The 25,124-nt window shown below is 33.6% G+C and overlaps 1 protein-coding gene across 8 annotated transcripts in view; it reads left to right on the top strand.

Moving 5' to 3' along the window:
* CBLB (Cbl proto-oncogene B) overlaps positions 1-25,124 on the top strand; it is a 209,626-nt gene that overhangs the window by 167,615 nt on the left and 16,887 nt on the right. For 3 of the 8 annotated variants that reach the window (XM_074301087.1, XM_074301089.1, XM_074301088.1), the window contains exons 14-18: positions 355-501; positions 3,581-3,678; positions 3,795-3,926; positions 7,487-7,627; positions 13,472-13,591. In XM_074301087.1, the coding sequence (XP_074157188.1) occupies positions 355-501; positions 3,581-3,678; positions 3,795-3,926; positions 7,487-7,627; positions 13,472-13,591 (638 nt within the window). The remainder of the gene's footprint in view (positions 1-354; positions 502-3,580; positions 3,679-3,794; positions 3,927-7,486; positions 7,628-13,471; positions 13,592-25,124) is intronic. The other 5 variants (XM_074301090.1, XM_074301093.1, XM_074301091.1 and 2 more) reach the window with 5 other exon arrangements.

Here is a 25,124-nt window from a genome sequence, read left to right as displayed (position 1 = left end):
TTACCTTGTCAATGAATATTTTATTGAGTTGGCTTTGGAAAATTTCTGCATCTTTCACAGCAAGATTTTTGTTGTTTTTGTTGTTGTTTGATTTGACAACACCTAGTACTCCCTATTCTTCCATTTAAAATTATAAACATAAAGATACTTTTCCCCTCTTCTGTTGAATCTTGACCATAAGAATGAAAAATCTGATAAATTTATATTAATTTTAAGAAACAGCTCCTCTGATGTTATTCTGTAATTGAAATATAAATGATTGACAGAATAGTTTTTGTGATTTGCACATATCACTTCTAACCTGTCTGCTGAAAAGTCAGGTAAATTCTAGACAAGAATTTTTGTTTTTAATAGGTGTCCTATTCCTTTAACAAATAGTCTGTCAGAAAAAATAAAAGAGAACACAGAGGAAGAGGATGATGACTACAAGATTCCTTCATCCCATCCTGTATCCCTGAACTCACAACCACTTCATTGTCATAGTATAAAGCCTCCTGTACGGTAAGAGCAGATACAACATGTATCAACTTACATATTCATAGATATCATTTCTTTTGTTCCTAATTTTATAGGGTTTGATCATTTACCTTTCATTAGAAACAGTTGAATTCTTGGGCTAATTTGTATCCTCCCTTATGCTTTCTATTTTTTTTTTTACCCTTATTCCAGAGTAAACTAAAAGATGTGAACATCTCATTAATCAGTAAGCCATTACACTAAATTAGTTAACTGGTGGGTATAATGGGATGTTTTGTTCCATGAAAAAAATAGCTCATACTTTAATATGATTCTGCTCATGTACATTATGTACAATTTCAGTAAACTATTTCAATGCTTGGGATTTGTTCTGCATACCTTCCTCTGCAAGAAGAATGAGTATCTATAGAAACTTTGAAATGGTATAAAGAAAGTCATTATGTAAATGTGCCTTAACATTGTCCTTATTATATATTGGAGAATTTTTATATTCATTTCTTTTCACTTATGAACATAGCTGCCTCCATTCAAATCTTGAATAAATGAAACTAAATCATCTAAAAAGTATCTGCTGTTCACAATACTGGATCACATCCTTACATCCTTGCAGTTTGCATTAGCTAAAATTTCATCAGGCTTACAGAGATCAGATACTGACATAAAATTTAATTTTTTTTCTTTATTCCCACTGAAATTATGTTATCCTTAGCTTTTTGGAATGGCAACTACCTTTAGAATTCAAACATCATTGAAAATATAAAGAGTTTAGATAAGGATTCATATCTTCAGGTTGGAAGAAGAAACTGAATTCAAAAAGTGAATTCATTAATAATCCTTAACCTAATTGTATTCTTCAATTTCACCTAGTTTTATGTGTGCATAAAATATCAGGTTTTTTAATTTTTTTTCTCATGGACACTTGATTTACTTCCCTGATGCTTCCAGCAACCTACCATTTACTTTAAAACCTATCCAAACGAATGCAAAACTGTTTACTGGAGTAAAATGATAACCTCAGTCTCAAATCATACAAAATTATATTGCCATTTTTATAGAATAAGAAAAGAAAAAATGAAGGGGCTTCAAGAGAAGCAAGCCCTTCTCTTGAGCACTTAGGTATATTTGGTGAGGGGAGGTAGTTTTAAATAGTTAATTGAAATGCATCTTTCTGAAGACAGGATTATCAACAGCCTAGTAGCCACAAGCATTCTATAGCAAGGATAGAACTGAAGTTTGTGATGCTATTGTGTTTTGTTTCAAACCTATACTGACAAAGCCCTTAATGGCTTTGTGAAGACAAAAAATCTGTAATAAAATAAAAAAATAGTTAAAAGTGAGTCTCAGAATGAATTAAAGATTGTAATTAATTTATATTCTGACTATAATTTTCTATCTAGAAGACCATGATCTTGGGCAAATCATTTCACCTTTCCTGACCTAGTTTTCTCATCTATTCAATGAATTTAAAATAAACCAATTTTTTTTACCTCCTAAAGAGAATGACCTGACAGAGTCAATCAAATACATTTCTGACAGAGAGCTTATTTTGTTCTAAATATTGAAATTTCCACCCTTTTTGAATATATTTTCATTCCTGTTTGTTCTAAGAATCAGTTTTAGTGTGCCTTAAAGAGAATTTGTGACATTTTCTGTAGATTTTGTGAAAGTAACAATTCACAAAAGAATTCATTATTTCTCAGTTCTATTGAAAGGGCAAGAGACATTGATATTAGTATGTGAGATTCATAAAGGTTACCATGTAGTACTGTATTGTTCATTCACTTCAACAGTACTGTCTGGAAATTATTTAGAGCCCTCTTAAACTATGTTGTCAGTGCCTCACATTAATACTAAAGCTACACTGTTCCAAACCTATTTGTAGAAAATCCAAGAGGCACTTATGAAATTCTTACATTGTATCAAATATATGGAATAAGTTAGTGCTTATAAATATAGAAATATTTTCATGGGGTTCATTTTTGCTAATCTTATTTATTGTAAAATGATTGAACCTTTATACAGACTTATAACAAATACCTCATGAAAAGAAAAAAAATTAAACTGAATCTGGAGACAGAGTAATAATTTCATATATTCATCCTTCCTCACTTTCATAAAGTACTTTCAGTGGCTTAGGCTGTTTATGCTGTTTGTATTCTGATATTTGCCCCTATTGGTATTAATTGATGCAGCAGGAGAGTAACCATTGCTAGAATCTGATCTTTTTAGGAGATCTTGGCAATTTTTTCAAAGTCTAATTGATTTCTTTCTTGAAGAGCTGCTTATGTCCTCCTCTTCCTCTTTTATTCTTTATCTTCCTTCTTTCTTCCTTCCTCCATCTCTCCTTCCTTCTTCCCTTCCTTTTTTTCTGCCTTCCTTTCTTCTTTCCTCCCTCCTTCCCTCCTTCTTTCCTTCCTTCCTTCTTTCTTCCTTTGAGAACAGGAATCAGATTGTTTTCATGTTGTCTTTTTTACTCTAAACACCTAGCACACATCCTGGCAAATAGTAGGCACTTAATAAATGTTTATTGAATTGAATCCCTTGTGTAATATAATATGTTTTTCTCTCATCTCATTTGCTGGTTCAATGATTATTTTATACTTTGAATTTATAATGGAAACTAGTTTTTTTTTTTCATTTGGAAAAAAAAAAGTTTCATGTTGTAAAGGAAAAAACAAAACAAAACATATGTGATAACCAATAAGCATTTTTTAACCTTCTGCAAGATGCCAGGAGCCTTTTTTTAACTACTAATTAAGAATGATACAGATTGTTCTTTATTAGTGCTTAACAAATATAGATTTCTAGAGCTGTATGATCTACTGATAACTCTTATTGTTTAAGTTCTTTTCCAAAGGCACTGCAGTTCTTACTTTCATTTAAAAAGTGGCATGATCTCTTAAAATATCCCTTTCTTTTTTTACTTTTGCTTTTTAGGACATATAAAGTATTTTAGGTATACTTTCTTTTTTTTTTTCATAAGAAGAGTTAATTATCTCTTCCTCTCAAATTTTATTATAGATTGTTACCTTGGAGTAAATAAATTTAAAGTTGGATGTAGTTATAATAAAATGTCATGTCTTTTTTCCCCCTCTACCTTCAGGTCCTGTGAGAATGGTCAATGTATAATGAATGGAATACATGGTACCTCATCAGAGCTGAAGAAATCAAATCCCCCTGAATTAAGTATATATATAAAGGGTAAGTATATGAAAATTACCATATCTTTATTCAGTATCTTAATTATAGAATTGAAAGGCAAAATTATGTCAATTTATTGTACTAAAAATACACTAAGATTTTGTGTTATCCTCTAGGAGATGTTTTTGATTCAGCTATTGTTCCAGTGCCATTACCACCTGCCAGACCTCCATCCCGGGACAATCCAAAGCTTGATTCTTCACTCAACAGGACGCCCTCTGATTATGATCTTCTCATCCCACCATTAGGTTGAAGACTTTTTTATAAAACAAACAAAACAAAAAATTTTAAACACATTGCATATTTTCAGCATTCCAAGTTAGACATTACATAAAGTTAGAGTGTTACTAATCATTCTCTTTTCCTTGGAAGATTGATAGGATTTATAGATGTTGGTGACTCTCCTGCTTCTATGGCCATAACTACCAATGAATAATGTTGTGTGTTTAGACAGACATCCATTAGGTAGGAAAAAAAAAATAAATACCAATTTCTCATGTCATATATAATATGAAAAAAATATATAAATGATATAATGTTTATATTTCTTTGCAGTTTGTGCAAAGTGTATATATAAAGTGTAATTCATAACATCTTTAAACCTTACTGATATAATATAAATAACTATGATATTTTAAAACTAATCAGATGTTAATGAATGTGCAGCTGATGTTTAGTTTAGTGAGCTCTTTAATGGCCTCTATGAATGCCATAAGAAATAGTTTTCTTAATTGTGCAGAATTTTTATAAAGGTCAAATGTCTTACATCCCTAGGGACAGAACTGTGGGCTAGACTTATGATTTCATTGATCTAGGAAGGTCCCGGTAAGGAAATCTATTCTACCAGGGCAAATTGGCACTTTCTGGACAACTTAAAATCTTGGTGAGTCATCTAGAGCACTGAAAGATTGAGGGAATTGATGAGAGTCACATAAGCAATATTTTTTACATGTGGGATTTGAGTTCAAGTCTCTCTGGCTCCAGGACCCAATTCTCAATCATTTCCACAGATTAATGCTGTAATTTATTTCCCTATTATTTTAATGATTGACATATCTACATAAATAGCATAAATCTCAGATCTCTTGTTTCAGATTAGAACCTGATATTACATATATGTCAAAAAGAGTAGAGAAACTAGCATTTCAGGCAACTAAGTATCATGGCAGATATAAAACTGGAATTAGGAATATCCAAATTCAAATATGGCCCCAGACATCTATCAACTTTTGTGACTCTGAGCAAGTTACTTAACCACTATTCTGCTTCAATTTCTTCAAATGTAAAAAGGAAATAATAATAGCATCACATCCCAGGGTTCTTGTGACAACCAAATGAGATAATATTTATAAAGCACAGAACCTGGCACATAGTAGGTACTTAATAAATACTTGTTTTCTTTATTCTTGGTTTTATCATTCACCCTGTGATGGTAGGCAAATCTCTTATTTCCTTGGTGTCTGAGTCTGTTAAAAAAAAATGAATAATGATTTTTCCCACTACCTAACACAAATTTGTTGACAGGACAATTAATATTTGTTAGGTTATTTTGAACTCTTCAGGAAAACTCTCTGTAAGAAGAGGATGCCTGTCTCTTAACATGAAGATATTCCTTATATCAACATCAGTGTTGTAGAATTTGTCAAGGAACCATTTTAATACACATACACAAACATTTTAAACTTGCATTCAGAGGAATTTTGAATCTTTGTCTCTGCTGCTACTGCCACTGCTGCTACTTCCCTGGCAAATGAGCTTTTTAAAAGTCTAGCTATGCCAGCAATAACAAGAACAAAAGTAGAAGTAGGAAAATTGAAATAAAAATTCTGTATATTCGAGAACTAAAGGTGTGGCTCTGAGAATCAGAAGCTGTTGTTAGGGTGATTTCAAGCAGAAACATCCCCAGGAGGTTGCCCAGATATTATTCAAATAGAGCACAAGATTTAGAGTCAGGAAGATCTGGGTTTGAATTTTGCCTTTAGACACTTTTTAGGTCTAGATATCAGCTTTCTTAGCTGTAAAATGAAGTAGTTAAATTCAGCCTCTGTGATCTCAGAGAGCTTTAGGTTCTGTGCTACTATAAGATATGGTAACGGTAAAAAGAGAAGTAACTATATCTTCTATTCCCTTTCCATTCTAGTCTTTTGTGTTATTTTTTGTGTGGTTATTCTGTATCCATTTACTTCAAAAAGAAGCCAACCTGAGTATCTTTGGAAGCTTTTTCATCAGAGATGTGTATCTAGACAGACATGTATATGTATAAATATAGATGTGTATTTACTATCATATTGAACAGTATTTATGATTGATGGAAATGAAACTCCAACTTTGCAATGAAAAAGGCTGAAAAATAAAGCATCCCCATTCAGTGAGGACCTATTATAATAAAAGTCATCACAGCTTAAAAGTTGGTATAATTCAAAACTCTGTTGAAGCCCATCCATACATGTACAAAGAGAATGTTACACTAATGTAGAATGTTATCAAGTAGAGAATGTTTTATCAAATCTCCCATTTTAAATTCATGTATGTATGGATATGTAGTAGTTCAACAGCTAAGACATTCAGTATTTCATCAGTGTTAGTCCTTCCATCAATATAGATTTTCATTTCTTTTTCATTATAAGACAGTATTGGTAAATTATTTGGATTAAACAAAAATCATCAGCAATTGGCCACCTCTCTAGGAGTGAACCATTCCAAACATCCCTAAGTTGGTCTCCAGATAACTAGCATTTAGTTCTTTGAAGACAACAGGTCAGAACTGGCAAGGCTTCCTGAGCCTATCAAAATGTTCTCACTGAGTCAACTCCATGCCAAGGTGAAATACTGGAAAAGGGTTTGATGTAGGACATCTGTAATTATAAATGTAACTATAATATAAAGTTATCTCTATATGATTCTTGTATATCTATATAAAAATAAAATGACTTACAAAGATTTATATCCGTTTGTTTTTTAATAGTGTAATAAAGTATATGTGTATACTTACATATTTTCATATATAGCAACATTTGTATATATAGATGTAATAACATACAATATTTTTACTAGTTTACCTAGATGAAGATACATGGGAACATTTTTTTCTTTTTAGTAAAATCAGTGATTAGATAAATATGCAGTTTTGTTTTTGCAGTATTTGAGTATCATAATTTGAGTTATTATGAATCCTGGAACCACACAAAAGAAAATAGTTCCAAAACTTAATTGTTCTTTCTTTAAGAGACTTACCATGTCAATAGCTTGTGAATATATCTTCTGAAATGTTTTAGCTGTTATTTAATAAAATAAAGCAGTTAGACTAAAAAGATTAAATCTTATTAAATTAACTCAAAGGGATGGTTGCCATTCTTTTGTCGTATTGAATAGTTACATTAGGGAATAATATTAGCAGCAGTGGCAGCAGTAAATAGGGTAGAGGGGGAGAAACATTTTTGACACTCAGACTTTTAGCGGTAAATGTTTTTTCTATTTTGTTTATTTGTATCTTAAAATTTGTAGCTATATGCTGCAAATTCCACAAGCTGAAAAATTGCATAAACTGCAAAAATTCATCTGAGAATGAAAAGAACACATAGGAATTAATGGTCAATCATTTTGTGTGTATGAGTTTTATACACAGACATGTACACATAGTTCCTGAACAAGCAATCAGACTTAAAGATTCCATTATCAGAATCAGTGAACTGCTAGATTTTTAAAATGAGAGACTGGAAATAGCAAGAGAAAATCAGTTGTAACTTTTGTTTGATACCATGTTTTTCTTAAGGTTGGTCTTATGGTATTGACTTTTCTCTGAAAACAGGTGAAGATGCTTTTGATGTCCTTCCCCCATCTCTTCCTCCACCCCCACCTCCTGCCAGACATAGTGTCATTGAACATACAAAACCTCCTGGCTCTGGGAGCCGGCCATCCTCAGGACACGATCTCTTTCTTCCTCCTTCAGGTAAGAGGAAAAATCAAATCCAGTTCTTTAATTGAGGATAGAAACATCTCTTTTTCTGAAGGGATAGCTTTCAGACATTCACAATTTGCTTATTACTAGCTATCAGGAAAAATGTAAGAACCTGTTTTTTGAAACAAAAGAAACTAAAAGAAGTAGAAAGGAGGCAAGAATTAGAATCATGGGTGTTTTTTTTGTTTTGTTTTTTTAGAGGTAGAAGGCACCTTCAAGATCTAGTTGACCTCCTCACTAGACAGATGAGATTAAGTGCATTGTTCAAGGTTGCAGTACAAATTTGTGACAAAACCAGTTCTTTTGAATTTTTAAGTTCCTTTAATAAGTACTTTGCAAAGTACTAGGATAGTTTTAGGTTTTAGAACAACTAACTTTTTTTTAACTTGCAGATGCTTACAAATACTAATTTTTCCATTGTGTCAAATAATGGTTATATTGTTTTTATTGATAGCTTGTGTAATTTGTCTTACTCAACAATGTTTATGACTTTTTAGAAAAATTAACTTAGTGTTTTGTTTTCAGACTAAGAAACTTCCAAATACTATTCATTTGGCAATATGAAGAAAATATTTATTTCCTAGATAGAATTAATTTTTAAAATGATTATTACTATATAAGCTGGAACAATATATCTTTTTAGTGTTGATGAAATATGTATTTTGAAATTTAAACTGATATGATTTTTTGCTTAACCATGGAGATAGATTTTTAAAAAATATTTTCTTGGGCGCAGACCTAAGAATCAACCATATAAACCATAAAGGTTGAAGCGCCCATGCTAACTTTTGAAAACAAGAATACCTTAACTGAAGTCTATGTTGCAAAATTATTTACCTCAGTAGACTGTCAGTCACACTGAGAATTTCTTTGTCTTGCCTTTTTAACTTGATTCTATAATTGGGAAAATTTGTTGGAAAGGTTATTCAAGTACTGTGACATTTACTGCCACTTCTTAATTTTCATGTCACCATTTAATCTTCCAAATTGGATCAGTTCTTAACAAAATGACCTGCAATTTGAATATGTTGCCACGAAGTGGTGATAGCATTCTGCTGCAGCTTTTTTGATACCAGCAGTTTAGCTAAAATTAACACCTTTTCCCCCACAATTTCTATTTTTCTAGCTCAAAAAATATCACATTGCAAAAATAACCAGATAACAAACCATTAAAAAAGATACCTTTATTGATTTTTAATGTTTTATTTGATTTTTTTTTGCATACTGTTCTTTCACATTGCTGTGACTTCCTAATAACATGCCCTAGCCATTAGAATATACTTTGTAACAAAGAAATTTGAGAAACCACATTGTTGTGTTGACCAGTTAAGGCTTCATTCCATAACCCATCACTTTTCTACTGAGGGGAAGATGTAGGTATGTTTCATCATCAGGCCTTTTAGGATCAAGATTAGTACTTGCATCAGTATGAATTCTGATATTTTCTTTTATTGTTTTCTTTTGTTATGCTCATTTTCTATTTAGGTTACTTAAATCTTTTTTGTATTATATCAGTTTAACAAATTTTTTCTACATTTTTCTGAATTCCTTTTATCTATTATCACTTGTTGCTAATTTATTATAATCATAACTGTATCCCCAGTTGAAGGCCCTACATTTTGTGTTCAGTTTTAAAATGTTGTTGTCATTGTTCATTGCTTCAGTCATGTCTGACTCTTCGTGCCCCCTGTTTGGGATTTTCTTGGCAAGGATAATAGAGTAGTTTGCCATTTCATTTTCCAGCACATTTTACAGATGATGAAACTGAGGCAAATGGGATTAAGTGACTTTCTCAGAATAACATAAATAATAAGTGCTAGGAGCCAGATTTCACCTCAGGAAAATCAGTCTTTTTGACTCTAAGCCAAGCACTGTATTCACTGAGCCACTAGCTGCCCAAAATTTTTAGACATAAAATAAGCAGTAAGGTACAGACTTACATTTTCTACAACATTCACTTTATTGCTGTCAGCTCATTCTAATGATAATAGTTTTATATAGCCTTAGATTTTAACTTAAAAAGAAAACAATTCTGAATATAAGTCAGTGCATACTCTAGGGCAAATACTCTAGGGCCTTGTGCTTAGATTGTTTGAGAGGAACAATATATTTCCTTTAAAAAACTTGTGACTTAAAAGTTCTTGCACCAGCCCTAAAGTCAGGAGGACGTGAGTTCAAATCTGGCCTCAGATATTTAACACTTCCTGGCTGTGTGACCCTGGGCAAGTCACTTAACCCCAATTGCATCAGCAAAATACAAACAAACAAACAAAAAACCTGCCTTAGTATTTGAAGGTTCCATCTTTTTTATAGAACAGAAAGTTTTAACAGACACTCAAACAAGATTTTAATATTACATGACATCTTGAGTGTAAAATTGTTTGTAGCTCTCCACCCATCATAATTCACCATAAAAGTCCATTAAATATGAAGAATAAATAACAGCTAAGGGTTAAGGCATGGATTCAGAAGTCAAGTCATGACTGCTATTTATCAATTCATATAACCTTGACAAAACTTGGGGTGTTTTTTTTGTATTTTCACCTTCACTTTACTCATTTCTTTAAGATGGATTTTTTGTTGTTCTTATTCTGCTACTTCCTTCATAAAATTGTTTCTAATTCCATGTAAAACCATAGTAGAAACATAATGCAAATTAAAGCTTTTATTACAGGAAAATACCAAAGCAATTTTTTCATAATAATATTGATTTTATGTTCATTTACAATCTTATTTATAATTTTAAATATAAGTTCATATTCTATAGCTTTATCTTCTGTGTAGAAGACTGAAAAATTTCAAACTTTACTCAGTTTGAATCCCTTGGACTCAATCATTTTTACCCCATTTACAGGCCTAGATTTTACCAACAATGTTATTTTGGGAAATCCACACTAGAGGCACAGTTGTACTTTCTTCACAGGGAGAAGGGAGAGAGGGGCAAAGGAAGAAGGTAGAGAGAGATTAATTATTAAGTGCCTAATGCTAGATGGTCTATTCAGCCTGAACAGTTGTCTCTTTTGTGATATCTTCTCCCATCAATTTAAATATCCAAGCATGAGTTCCCCTTGGCATCTCATCCTTCTCTCCTAAGCAACACTGAGTAACTGTGTTCTGCTTTTCAGTTATCTTGTTGGTAAACTTGTTGTCCTTTAACTCCATAGTAAACTATGTAACCTTAGTAAACATAGTAATCTTTAACTGCATAGTAAACTAGTTGTGTTTGTCTTTAAAAAAAAAATCTAAGTCCATTGATATTTTCTTTTTTAATTTTTGGTTTACAGTGTGATTTTTTTCTCTTATTCCATAGTATTATAGTTTTAGAATTTTATTTAAAGCTAGTTTAAAGAGACAGACAAAACATAGAGTAGGCCCAAAAGAAAGATAGTGTTAACATATGAAGAAAACACAAGACTGCTTTCCTGGCTTTCAAGACCCAACTTGACCCCTAGCTACCTGTCTTACAATATATCCCATTATTCTCTTATAGAAAGCTTCCAGTAGAAGTATGGCCATTGCTCCTTATAGTAACCTGTCTATTGAAGGAATACTTTGACAATTTCTTCAAAAAAAGCCTTATAATATAAGGTTCTGTCTAGTAGAATCTTTCAAGGTTCAGTTATTTATAAATATCATATCTTTCTATATCAATGTTTTACTTTTACCAAATGTCTTCTTATATTATCAAGAAAGTGTGTGTGTGTGTGTATAAATATATATATATATGACAAATAATATCTATACAAATTGCTTTCCATATTATTAAATTCATCACGTGGTACAATAATCTGTTCAGCAAGCATTTAAATGTCTACCATTTGCACTACATTGTATCAAAGATGGTTATTGTTTCGATTTTATTTTACCTCAAGATTATAAATTAGAAAATATATTTTAATAATCTGCTGTCCTTCAGCCATTCTATATCAGCATACATCATGCAGTATGGCAAAAAAAGTTCTACACACAGTCAGCAGAATCTGGATTTGAATCTTACCTCTCTGCCTTGACTAGTTCTGTGATCATTAGAAAGGCTTGTCCTCCTTTTGGAGCCTGAGTTGATGATACACATAATATTACAAAGCAAAATAAGAAAATATAGGCAAAGAGCTTGTTTTGTACATTTTAGCACTATATAAATGTAAGGTCTTGCTATTAGCTGACAATTCTATAATATTAGACTCAAGTCTGCATTGCCAAGTTATATATGTGCTCTTGTCTTTTAAGGTTTGAGTATTAAGTACTGGGCAAAAATATGAACTCTTCCAAGCATAAGACTCAATTTATTAGCCATCTGTACAGCTCCTGCCTTAGCAAGATGCAAAAGTCATTGCATCTAGAAATGGGTTTTGAATTGTATGAGTAGTGGGAGTAAATGAACATTACAACAATTGTAGGACTTCTGGTGGCATCTAATGATATATTAGTAAAAGATTTTAAAGGGGCATTGATATATATTGGCAAGGACTTGTAATCTGAACACATTTTTCCTTAAGTATGAATAAATAAACACCAAATCCAAGAATACTGGAGCACTGAAAAAAGCCATTTTTAATAGTTATTTATGGTGTTCTATAACTGAGCCAAAAACATTTTAGAAGAATATCTAAATTGAACTCCAGTAGTTTTTTATCACAACATGCTTTTTATCAAATTATTTCAGAGTTCTCCAACAATACTTTAAATATTTGGGAAGATGGGATTTTGAAAAACTATATCTTAATTTGTTTATTTATAGAACTCCTGGGTCTTCAGATTAAAATAGGCAATCCTTCTATTTAGTAGTTTTCCTGAAGATAGAAAATTGGTTTGCTAGAAAGAAAGCTCATCTTTCATTTCTATTCTCACTCATCTTTGAATAGTATATAGTTGATAGCAAAACATAAAAGCACTGAGGACGTAAGCTCAAACTTCTTAAATAGAAAAAGCTAACATATGTGGTAACTGATGTTTTATTTTCAACAAAATAACTAGAGAATTAATGAATTTAGTTGTTCTCACGGAAGCTCAGAAAAGAGAACTTTAAAGCTTATATGACAAGATTAATCCTTGAAAACACATTTTTAATTGTTGGTTCCAGTATCTGTACAAAGTTTAAAGCAATAAAACTCAGAGGCAGAAGGGTATAGTAAATGGGACTCTGGGCTGGGAATCAAGATTCCTGGGTTCTAATGTTGATTTTGCTGATGATTAAGAGATTTTGAGTAAAGAAGTTTGAGTAAAGAAGTTTTTCTTTATTAGAATTTTTCTTCTTTATAAAATGAGTGGGTTTACATCATTTCTGAGGCCTTTCCCTTTGCTAAAAACCAATTAAATCTAGAATCTCCAATTTATAACATTCAGTAATTCCATACAACCTTCCTTCTCCTGTTACTCCTCAACTTTAACTATCAAAGTTAGACAGAATCAGATTTTATAATCAAAATTTTACAAGAAGAGTAGCAGAATTTCTAATAAGTTCACTTTATATGTAAGTACGAGGGAGTCTGAGTCTATTACCCAGTCTTTATAGCTCAATACTAAGTTATAGTGCTAGATTTAAAAAGTTAACATTTCTACCTTTATATACCTTATGGCTAATTAACAGAGATTAAGTATATATATTTCCCATCAATAGTCAATATTGAGACTATCTCCTGAGGGAGGAATGAGTGAGCGTATAGAATAGTGTTTATTAGTGTTCCTAATTAGTTTTCTTAAAGCTTTTCAAGTCTGGACTAATTGGTTTTTTTTTTAAGTTTATAAACTTTTAGTGAGTTGGGGAGAGGGAGGAAGGTTAGTAAACAAAACGAATATTTCATTGTTTTTCATTAGAATTTTGTATTTATTTTAAAGATCCCTTTTTTGATCCAGCAAATGGCTTAGTACCTATGCCTCCTGCTCGGAGATTAACGAGTGAAAATGTCAAAGCAAACAGGATATCTCAAGACTATGATCAGCTTCCTTCAGCTTCAGGTGAGTTGATTACAAATTGTAGTAATGGCATTTTTTTTTATAGTGTTATGGGCCTAGTAGTGTTTTGTCTGTGGATCATCCTTGCCAAATGCAAGGAGTCATCAGCAGCATCATGGTATCATGGAAATGAATTTTTCAGCAATATATTTTTACATTGCTCTTAGATCTTGGAAGCTATTTATTAAGTTGTAAACTGTGTGCATTTTGTGTAAGATGTGATGCATCAGTGGAAGAAGTCACTTACCCCAGCAAAATCATAGATCCTGTGTTAAAGTACTTTCACTTTTCAAACTCTTTTTCAACTCTGTTCTGTTATTTGAATAGGGGAGACTACCAACCTCTGCCCCACATTTTAAAGCCATTTGGGGATAATAATTATGGATTTTGTAATGAGATGTTCAGTTCTACTACTTTAAGATTGAAGGTGTAGTGCTGTACCCTAAAAAGAGCAATGAATTTGGAGCCAGAAGATTCACATTTGAATCTTATATACGCCACTTACTATCTGTGTAAAGCCTTTAAATACTTTAGGCTTGTTTCCTTTTCAGTAAAATGAGAAAGTAAAATATTCTGAGATTAGCACTGGGGGAAAGGAATTAAGACTAACATTAGAACTAGAAGGAAGAACGCTGGGAAATATTCTAGGTCATTATTTTATAATGAGGAAACCACGGCACATAGGAAGATCACATAGCAAGTTACAGGCAGAATCTAAATTTGAACCTAGGTCTTTTAACTGTTTTTCTAATGCTTTTTCCATTATCCTAAATCATGTGTTTCTTGTATATGCATATAGTTGTCTGCTACAGTTATGTGGAAACTAGCAGGTTTTTTTTTTAATAACTCAAGACATTTCTCATGCTTTTTATTCTAAAAGTCCTAAGGTCCTTCTAGATTTCTTTATAATATTCCCTTTTAACATTCTTTTGAATCCAAAGGACAAAGTGTGTATAATACTATTTAGTAGCTTTTTGTTATATTTAACTGATTTTGTATTTGAAAAGTTTTAGAGGTGTTAAGAATGTTCTTCTGAGAATTGCTTTGATTATACATTGACAAGCCTTACAATTGCAAATATGGATATTTCTTTCCTCTATAAATGGCTAGGCATATTTCCTTCCTTTGAAAGTAAGAAAGCTTGGCTAGTAACAGTGGTCTATGAGCTAATATAAAATTGATTGTCTAGTCTCTAAGAGTAACCACTAGGTTTTTCCCCCGAGAGCTCTTTGCAAAATACATTATTAATCTTGATTTAGAAATAAAAAGAAAGACAAATGTTCAGTAAAATGGATGGTGATATGATTTTAGCTCAGTACAGTTTTCTGGGGGGTAAAACATTTCATTGTCCTTTAGTCAGTTGTTAAATAAGATTGCATGATATAATTTTGTAAAGCCATGAGATTGTTTTTCAAAAATTATTCTCATTATTTTCATGTAATGTATTATAGGATTATATGAGGTGCACACATCAACTATAGTACCGCGTGCCTCTTACATGGGATGTATGGGTAACTATTTGTCTTCACTTACTCCAGCCTGCTCAGTTGCAGATTAAAGTTTCCAGAGAAGGACTACCACCTGTTTACATTCAAATTCCCTAAGAGCTTTTACAAAGATAATACTATTTCTACTAATAACTTCAGCACTTGAGCTTGAACCTCCATTGATGCATTTTTATATAACAAGCAACTCACAATGATGCTTTTAGATATTAAAACTTAATAATATATAATAAAGCAAAAGAAATAATGTAAGGACTCATGTTAGTGCAAATTCATGAGATATATATACATAGTGATCTGTCTATTTGTCTCAGTCCATACATAAGCCACACTCTGCCACCAATGTACTCAGTGTCTATAGAATCCACACAGAAGCTTGTCAAAGGGGCACATGACTGAGTAAAATCCACATAATCAGAGTAATTTAGAACTCTGGATATGAAGACTTTAATGTCTTCTTTCTTTCTCAGGAACCACAGATAAAAGTTCCCTGATGAGTATGGCTTTCTTATAAGTTCCTAATGATGTATGTTCTTTGATGACTGATTATAAGGAACTTCCATTGCCAAACCAGTTGATCCACTGATTGATTTTCATAATTCTTTGCTTCCAGTCTTGTCCTCTGTTCAGCTCCAATTGTCTTGATCTATATCTGGCCACTAGATCCAGATGGCTCTTGAGGGGAAAGTGAGGCAGGTGACCTTGCACAGCCCTCCCTCACAAATCCAATTCACTTGTATGTCACATCATCATCTCCCTGATATGTGGTCCTCTTCAAGAACAAAGGACAAACAACAACAATCTCTGCTCAGCTACTTAATCCTTAATATCAATTATAGTACTATTATCAATTAATATCAATTATAGTATTAAATGAATCAGTTCAAAATACAGATGTTCAATACCACCAACTATTCTCACAGTACAATCAGATAACTTATACTTGTCTCATAATCACACAGCACTTTTTTGCCCTTTGTCACAAAGTCTACAGTGGTTGTCTCAGAACTCTAAAGAATAAAACCTTGAAAAACATTCTCTCATAGTTGCAGCTTTTCTTTAGAATTCTGAGCAGAACTTAATTGAGAAACAGTACATTGTCTACTGTAATATAATGTTAACACCTTGGTGTACTTTATCTGATATTACGGTATTTTATTTTTCTGGATTTTTTTTTTTGTTTCTTGGGGTTGAGAGAGATGCTGGCTCTGGAGAAGTTCGTTTCACTGTCTAAATGAATTATCCTACTGATTAATAGATTGGGCATGACCTCAATACTCAGCTAATCTGTATTCAGGATGTATGTAGGAAATCTTTCCATTTCAAAGCTTTAGAAAAATTGAAGTGATAATCTAATCTAGTATTCCCAAAATAATTTTACCTTGGACTGCTTTACGATTAGTATAGTGATATTACCATTATTGAAGAGAATGACCTCAAATGGGTATTTTTTTTGTATTAACCTTCATAATTAGATTAGAGCATTAGCACAAGATTTTATTGTAGTCATTAAATAATAGCTTAAAAAATGTGAAGTGCCAGGAAATATAAAATTACGGCAATAAAGACATTTCTGGTGGTGCAACTCATAGAATAATGGGCTAAAATCAGGAAAGCATGAGTTCACACCCTATCCAGATACTTACCAGTTATATGATCCTGGGTAAGACATTTAACCTCTTTTTTATCAGTTTCTTCAGCTATAAAATGAAGATAATAGTAACTACCTCCTGGGGTTTGTGGAGAACATCAAATGAAATATCTTATTTGTAAATTTCTTAGCATAGTGTCTGGCTCATAGTAAGCACTATGTAAATGATGTTGTTAATAATAATCATCATCATTAATCATTCTAATATTAAATCAGCTTTTCTTTGGGGTCCAGCTGAGTAGGCTTAGTGTGTGTGTGTGTGTGTGTTTATAAGACTTTTTTTTTTTTTAAAGATGTATGGGACAGGCTCTAGATCCCCTTCCCATATTAACTAATCAGAGACATCTTCAGGTACAAAGAGAAAGCATTTATTTAATCCCTGCAGGGAGAGACCCAGACATACCTGGGAGCCATCTCAGCTCCCACCATGTGCTTGTGGAATCTGACCAGCTTCAAGTTTCTAGGGGGGTTAAAAAGCAGAAAGCCCAAGCCTTTTCATTGAATAGACTAAAAGGACGTAACCATCCTTGACCAATGGTCACCAATATTGTCTGCTTCCACAAATCACATCACTTCCTCTAATTTCACTAACTTCTTGCATCCCAGGGTTCAAGGCCTATGTGAATAGGGATCATGTGACTTAGTCTCAAACTGAGAAAACTTCACCCCATCAGTCCCATTCAGTCCCTCTTTCATCTGTTTGAAGATTTCTCACTCCAGTCCTGAGATATATACATCTTCCATTAGGGCATCTCTGTGCCTTCAGGCTGCTCCCTTTCTAGTACTTACTGTAATCCACCCTCTAATATTTAGAACCAACATCTCCACATCAGTGGAAGCTTTCAGAAACCACTTTAGCTACTCCTGAACTCAGCTAAATCTTGAACTACTCTAACAATTAAGTGCACAAGCAAGTGAGTGACAGAATATTGCTGCTTAAAACAATCAGACCCCGCTTCCATCAACTACCACTATCTGTCTTAGAAACCCAGTCATCCCAGAACAGATTGTCATCTGGCAGCTGTAGAACTCCAACACTGTGGAGGCCGTGGGAACTCAGGGCCATTGTCACATCATTCCCACTTCAAGCAGCCTGGGCCCAGACTCATTGAGACAAAGGAACGAAGGTCTCATCTTCTGGAGCTGCTTCAGCTTCAGGCCTTACCCAGTGGAGTCCGGGCTGAGGAGGGGAGACAGGTGACTTGTAGGCGGCGGCAGCACCCGGTGCTGAGTGTCAGAATCAGGTCTCAGGTGATTTTAAGTTGACCAAGTGGTTGGAATTTAATGGCTCAGAGTCTGATAGAAGAAAATCTCACAAGTAGATTAAAAATACAAGGACTAAATATGAGCAAAAGAGAAAGAATAAACAAAAGTAGAGTTAAAATTGAGGTTACTAAGGATAATAACCAGGAAGCAGAAACCTCCACCCAGAGGAAGGCTGGGGCAGGGAGAAGAGGCTATCATAAATGCCTCTCATTCATACAGCTTTTCCTAGGATAAATATCAAAGAATATTTTCCCCAAATTCTCACTTTTGTTCCCTCAAAGGAGTAGATGCATTGGGTAGAACATTGTGCCCTTCAGTGTGTATTATCTCTCCCAGCAAAGGGAGCAAAAACCCTAGAGCCTTACAAGGAAAAGCTTTTTACCCAGTTACAGATGCTAACAAAACTGAAAGCAGTTTGAAGTCCCTACAAGGGTCACATGTGCAGGCCCTTTTTAACAGTCTTTCAGAATTTACTTGCCTGGGAACTATATGAGAGACTGTAGAAGTCAGAAGTTGGGGAATTAAAGGTGCCATGGTCCGGAGCAAACAGGCAGCTGATCTGTAAGCCTGCTTCCCTTCATCGAAAGTGAATTCCCCTTCTTTTAGGAAACAACAGAAACTTCTCTAGATCCATGGACAGCTAGCAATAATTGTTTTCCCTGCATACTTAATGGGGAATTGTTTGGCTGTGAAAAATCTCTTTTCCTTTGTAGCTCCGATGATCATGCAAAACATGAAAAATGCTGTATAGATCTTTGATAAGTAAGCAGGTCTGGGATAGGGTTCCAGAGACCCCTAAGACCTAGCCTCACCTTCCATCAACATACAGTGTCTTCCACTGGCCATTTGCTTTGATTACAGAAATTTGCTATGAAAGGAAAAATCGGGGACATGATTTAAATATCAAAACTGGTCTTTCAAAACATACAGGATAAAGCATCTTTAATGCGGTTTTACTTCAAGTAACTGTCCTAATTTTAACAATTCCATCTTATGCTGGACTCAGAAATAATCAGGTGGGTTCTCATTCAAAGAACACCACTGGAAATTGAGATCGAAGGATCCTAGTAGCTTAAGCAGAGGCCAAAATCATCCTTCTAATTCATTTCTAGATACTAACTTCCACCTGTAACAATTTCTTTTGAGTAGCTTGTGGCATATTTCCTTCAGATGGTGGATCACTGGCTTGATGATCAAACAGTTATACGTGAATTTAAAACTCCAGATAGATATCAGTTGCAGTCCCAAGAGATTTTATCTCCAATAGCAATTCTCTTTTTTTTTTATTTTGTTTTTTTATTAATTTTTATAATTATAACATTTTCTTTGACAGTACATATGCATAGGTAATTTTTTTTTAACAACATTATCCCTTGTACTCCCTTCTGTTCCGAGTTTTTCCTCTCCTTCCCTCCACCCCCTCCCCTAGATGGCAGGCATTCCCATACATTCCAATAGCAATTCTCATTACTCAAAGCTTCATATGAAACTAGCTCTTAAGGATTACAATAAGAATCATAGCTTATTTTTCATAGCTAAGTAGATGGTTAAGTTCAATATTACATAAAATCATTTTGTTTTTAAAATGTCCAGTACATAGAAAAACTCTAAATTGCATATTGTCCATAACAGAAGCATATTTAAAGGGATAAAGGCAAAAACTATTATTCTCAGAGTTCCTTTAAATAATGGGTACAACTTTAAGGTGATAGTACAATCAATTAAAACTCGTGCAGAATATAGAATATCTTAATTTCGCATAAAAGAACCTTATCAGAATTAACAATTTCTTCATTCTCAAAAAAAAAAAAAAATGATCAACTTCCTCCAATTGAGGAGTTCCTATAAACTTTTTGGAAATAGCCCTATCAACTTATCAAATCAGGTTAAAATTCTGCTCTAGATACTTCAAGAAAATTATAGATCACACTTGTTATCATAGAAATAAATCTCTTTCAAAAAGCTTACAGTTCTAATAAACTCCTTAGAGCAGCTATAGACTTGAAAAATAAAAATAAAACATTCAGTTATTAACACCTATCAAAGTAGGCTGTTGCTTTAAACAGTAAAAGCAATTAATATTTCAACCAGCAAGGGGGAGGGGAGCTCCAAAGTGCTGCAGTTTGTTTAAAAAAACAAACAAACAAACAGTTGCATCAAACCTATTGAAGGAGGGGGAAATTAGATTGTCACCTGACAATCTAACCTGACAAGATCCTCTTACCTTTCTTCCACTCTATTCGGCAGCCCTTCCCCTCACTCCACATGGCATTTCTCGAAACTCCACAATGCTTCCCAACTCCCACTTCTCACAGTTAACCTTTTTAGGGTGTCAAGTCCCCCAGGATCCATTCTGCCAGCCAAAGACATGTCTCTGCCTCATGAGATGTCTCCTTTTCCCTGGCAAATGGCAAGTTCCACTAGGAACTTTCTGTTCAACCTAACTCTTCTCTCCTATTTCCAACAAGCCATTTTCCTCTTTATTTCTCTTTCTCTCACACCATCTCTTTCCCTGTCCTATCTCTCTCTCTCCTCCTGATTCTCTCCCAATACTTTCTCCTTCTAACATATTCTCTCCCTTTCTCTAACCATGCTCCATTAAATTATTAATTGCTTTTGAAAATCAATCCTTTTTGTCCCTTGTCTTTAAATCACTTTTTTTAAAACTTTAAACTTTAAGATTCACAACAGCTTTGGACAAAATTTCATAAAACTATACATATGTCCAGCAGAGCTGACAAAATTTTAAGGCATAACTCATAATTTTACAAATTACTCAATATACTTCTAGAAAGCAACATACCATTTAATTAGGGGGAGATACAAATGTGACTTCCCCTAAGGTAAGCTATCAGAACTTTATTTTAATAATCTATATTTTAATTTAAAATCAAATCAAATACAGCTTTAAATTCCCAATAATAAAACTGCTTTTGCTATCATATCTCAAGTAACCAATTTCACTAAACTGATTGAGCATAGTTTTTTTCCCTCTCCCTCTGGCCCTTCCTGTTCCTGCTGCAGAAAGGGAAGAAAGAGACTATCTTTATTGTATGCACTATTCTCCTCCAGGAGGCCCCAATTTAATTGAATTGCTTTGAAATCTTGAAATGACCAATTGCCAAATTCCTCAATCATCACTCTCAATGGACTTTGCTGCAGTTCCAACTTTGAGTTTGAGTCTACAGGAAAGTCGGCCTTTCTCTTTTTAACAAATTCTAGCTGACAGAACAGACATGACAAAGACATAAACACAGACAAAAATTACATGGAAGAGAACCATCCGTTCCCCACATACAACAGAAATACCAAAGTGCACTTTTTTTTTTCTTTTTGCTCTGAAGATTTGAATTGGACAATTCCCTCTCTTTGATGATCCCAGGGTCCCCTATTCAGAGTGTGATCATTTCCACTGGATCATACAGATCTCCTGTAATACACAAAATTGACCCCCCAGTGACTTAGCTGATCTAGCTCACCAGCTCAGAAACCTACCTTCCTGGCCTACCAGAGTGCCCCTGCCCTGTGTCATTAACAGAACCTTGTTGCTGATACTCACCCCTTAACCTGGATCATCCAAGCCTTGAAGATCCCAGGATCTTCACTACCTAAGGACAGACCAAGGACACATTTAACAGACAGTGCTCCTGTGGATTACCTAAGTGTCTCTCCTAGGCCTATTCTTCACAAAGAGGGAGGCTGAGAGTCTGATCTCAACGATGGTCAGAGAAAACCCAACCTGCCCTTGCTTTGAATCAGGATCCCAGTCAACTCTCTGGGAAGCTACAGATCCCAGGCTGAGCCCCCATAAATTGTATGGGCCAGGACCCCCTTTTCCAAATTAACTAATCAGAGACATCTTTAGGTACAACAAGAAAGGTACTATGAGAAAGCATTTATTTAGTCTCTACAGGGAGAATCCCAGACACACACCTGGGAGCTATCTTAACTCCATAGCACATGGCGATGTGCTATGGAACCTGACCACTTTCTGGCTTTCATTAGATAGACTAAAAGGACATAACCATCCTTGAGCAGTGGTCACCAATGTTGTCTGCTTCCTACAGATCACATAATCTCATGTAACTTCACTAACTTCTTGCATCCCAGGGTTCAAGGCCTGGACATAGGGATCATGTGATTTAGTCTCAAACTGAGAAAACTTCATCCAGTCAGTCTCATTCAAAGACACACCTCTACCTAAAATAGAGTCAAAATCTATCCACCCTTGCTAGATAGGTGCTTGCATTTTATTTAATTGTTATAATATTTATAATTATCAGATAGTCAACAATAATAAATTTCTGTCTAATGATCATGAACTTGAAGGGAACTCTCACCTCCCCGCTGAGTAGGCAAAAAAAGGAAATAGGAAGAAAACTTTGAACCCTTCACAATTATGTCTCTAATTTTTACTTGGATAGAGGAAAGAAGGACTGCTTAACAGAAGGTAGAATTGGGCCAAACTGGGTTGGAGCTTATCTAGGCTATAATTATCTGGAACAGAAGACCACGAACTTAGTAGCTAGTTTAAAATTTTGTTCTTTCTTTTTTTTTTTTTTTTTTTCTTCTGAAAGAGTTGTGTTATCAAAATGTAAATATAACATGTAGAAATTATTTACACTTTTAAAAAAAGTTATTAAAATGTTTGCACTTCTATATTTTGGTACCCTTAGTCATCCCATTTAAGTCACAGCTGTATTTTATGAATGAATATGAATGCAGTGCTTTGCGAACTTTGCAAGTCATCCAAAGGCACAAAGCCTTGAGTAAAGGAAAAACACTTAAATTATGGAAATGTTTGTAACTAATAAACTTCAGATTCTATGGCTCTTTTACCGAATCCTCTGTGGAAATATAATGTTGCAGAGATAGGGCTTCACCAGCTTAAGCACATGGCCTCACTTTGAAAACACTTAGACCTTAGCTAGAAATCTCTGTCCATCTGGCCCTCCCTCTCTCAATATTTAGATCCATTCTTGTACTTTCTAACTCTTTCTGTGGTCTGATTAGAATAAAATTTAGGATTCTGAGTCTGGAGCAGTGGTCCTTTAGTCTGATCTCCTCATCCTAAAATTATGAATGGCCTCACAAACTTGAATGGGTGAAAGTAGCATAAACCCATTGGGGAAGCAAAATACATGAAGTATCTTCCAGAGTTTATGAACTAGCATTTACTTTAATAAACTCTTCCTGGACTGTGATACTTGGTAAAACATGGAACAAGCTCCTATTGTCATAGTGTAAAGAATAAAAAACCAAATTTTACGTAAAGAATTTCATTTTCAACTAAGTTTCAAGGAATAAATCTATTTCAGGGATACCCATTGACATGTTGGAATAGCTATTATAATTTGTTTGAAAATTTAGGTTAAGATGATTTTTTGAGAAAAAATGGATTCAGTTTTTCTAGAGAATTTCTTTCCTCAATATGTATATTGTCAAGACAATTTTCCTCTCAAATATGCATTAGTTCATTTTGAATGGACAACTGAACTTTGGGTATCTTTTTTACTACATCACTATCAATTTCTGTTAAATTTATAGTTTATAATCAATATTTCCAGGTCCCAATTCATATGCTGTATCAACAACATTGTATTAAGTACCTCAGATCTCAAGAGAATTATAAGGATAGTTTGTTTCTATTGACATTTAATTTTGCCTACTAATTATTCAAAGAACCCTTCATTTGGAGTAAGAGCTCCAGGGTTCAAAACTCTTCTAGTAACCTGTGTGACCATGGGGGAAATCTCTTTACATAAGGGGAACTCAGTTTCTTCATCTACAAAGTATGGAGTTATATGGGACAGTCTCTGAGATCTCTTTCCAGGTTTAAAGATCCTAACTACAGAATCATTAAACTTCTCTAGAGAGTCCTCTATAGATATTCAATCTTCAGAGCTCAAGCAGATTGTTTTTGAGTAAATATTTAGAGCCTTTGTTCATATGCAGATCAGAGGCTTACTATCCTGTCCTATATATTTTTCTTTTTTTTTTTTTTAATACAGATTTTGACAAAGCAGTAGAGAGATTGAGCTTGTTCCAGATTAGTTTTTTTTCATATGAAACTCTGAGACTGGATGCCTATGTGCCTTTGGGATTTTAATAGCCCTTATTTGCTGAGACTAATGTGTTTTTTATTCTGTCCTTTTTGGAGATGACAGGATGAGAATTTGGTTATGATTGCTGTACCTTTCAAACCCAATTTCTTTTTTTATGGCTCCTTAAATAAATGATAATGACTCATATTTATATAGAGCATTTCTGTGGAAGGAATTTTTTGAAAGATTCAGAAGTGCTTTATGATCTAATTTATAAAATCTTTTCTCTTATCTCCATGTCTAAAGAGTCTTTGTGCTTTATGTGATTTATGTATATACACATCTACATACACAATAAAGCCTTAACATATTTTCCATAATTTTTCTTGTTAAAAGTTTTTAGAAAACATCTTAACAATACAAATTCTATTCCAAAGAAATTTTAAGTTAGAAATATGTGAAAGAAATTTTATTCCTAGACACTTGTACTCATGCAGATAATAATCCTTTATCTTGTAGTCCTTTAAAAAATATTTTACAGGGATTTTTAAGTAAGTGTATAAGTGTGTTCCAATATTCCATATTCACTTCTTTCTTTGGGATTGTATAGTACCGCACAATTTTAATTGTTTGCTTGAAAAAAGCTTAGAATGCATTATATTTTTGAAGCTTAACAACATATTCTAAGGTAATTCCAGGTCATAACTAAAATCCATTAGAAAGTAACATTTCTTATAATACAAACCCTTCCAAATCCGCATTGGAATAAATATTTTCCTATATTGCACTTAGAGATAAGGCAAGTTTGTAATATTAGTGGTATAAGGAAACAGACCTCAAAAGGAGATCACACTTCTTCTGTGTAGAGGACCACAACTTATAATGTTAGAGAATGAGGGGAGGATCAAGGTGTGGAGAAGGGGGAGGTAGGGGAAATAAGAAGTTAAATGGTTCATCCAATGTCTTAATGCCATTATGTACCAGGAGAGGTCTTGAACACAGTTCTTGTTTCTGGAGCCAACTCTTTGCCCTCTGTGCCACAGTATCTCTGTTATTCTTGTTTACTAGTA

The sequence above is a fragment of the Sminthopsis crassicaudata genome, chromosome 3, assembly GCF_048593235.1.
Source record: "Sminthopsis crassicaudata isolate SCR6 chromosome 3, ASM4859323v1, whole genome shotgun sequence".
NCBI classification, from domain to species: Eukaryota; Metazoa; Chordata; class Mammalia; order Dasyuromorphia; family Dasyuridae; genus Sminthopsis; species Sminthopsis crassicaudata.
Note: the sequence above shows the minus strand (reverse complement) of the source record. Positions and strands in the feature narration are given on the sequence as shown.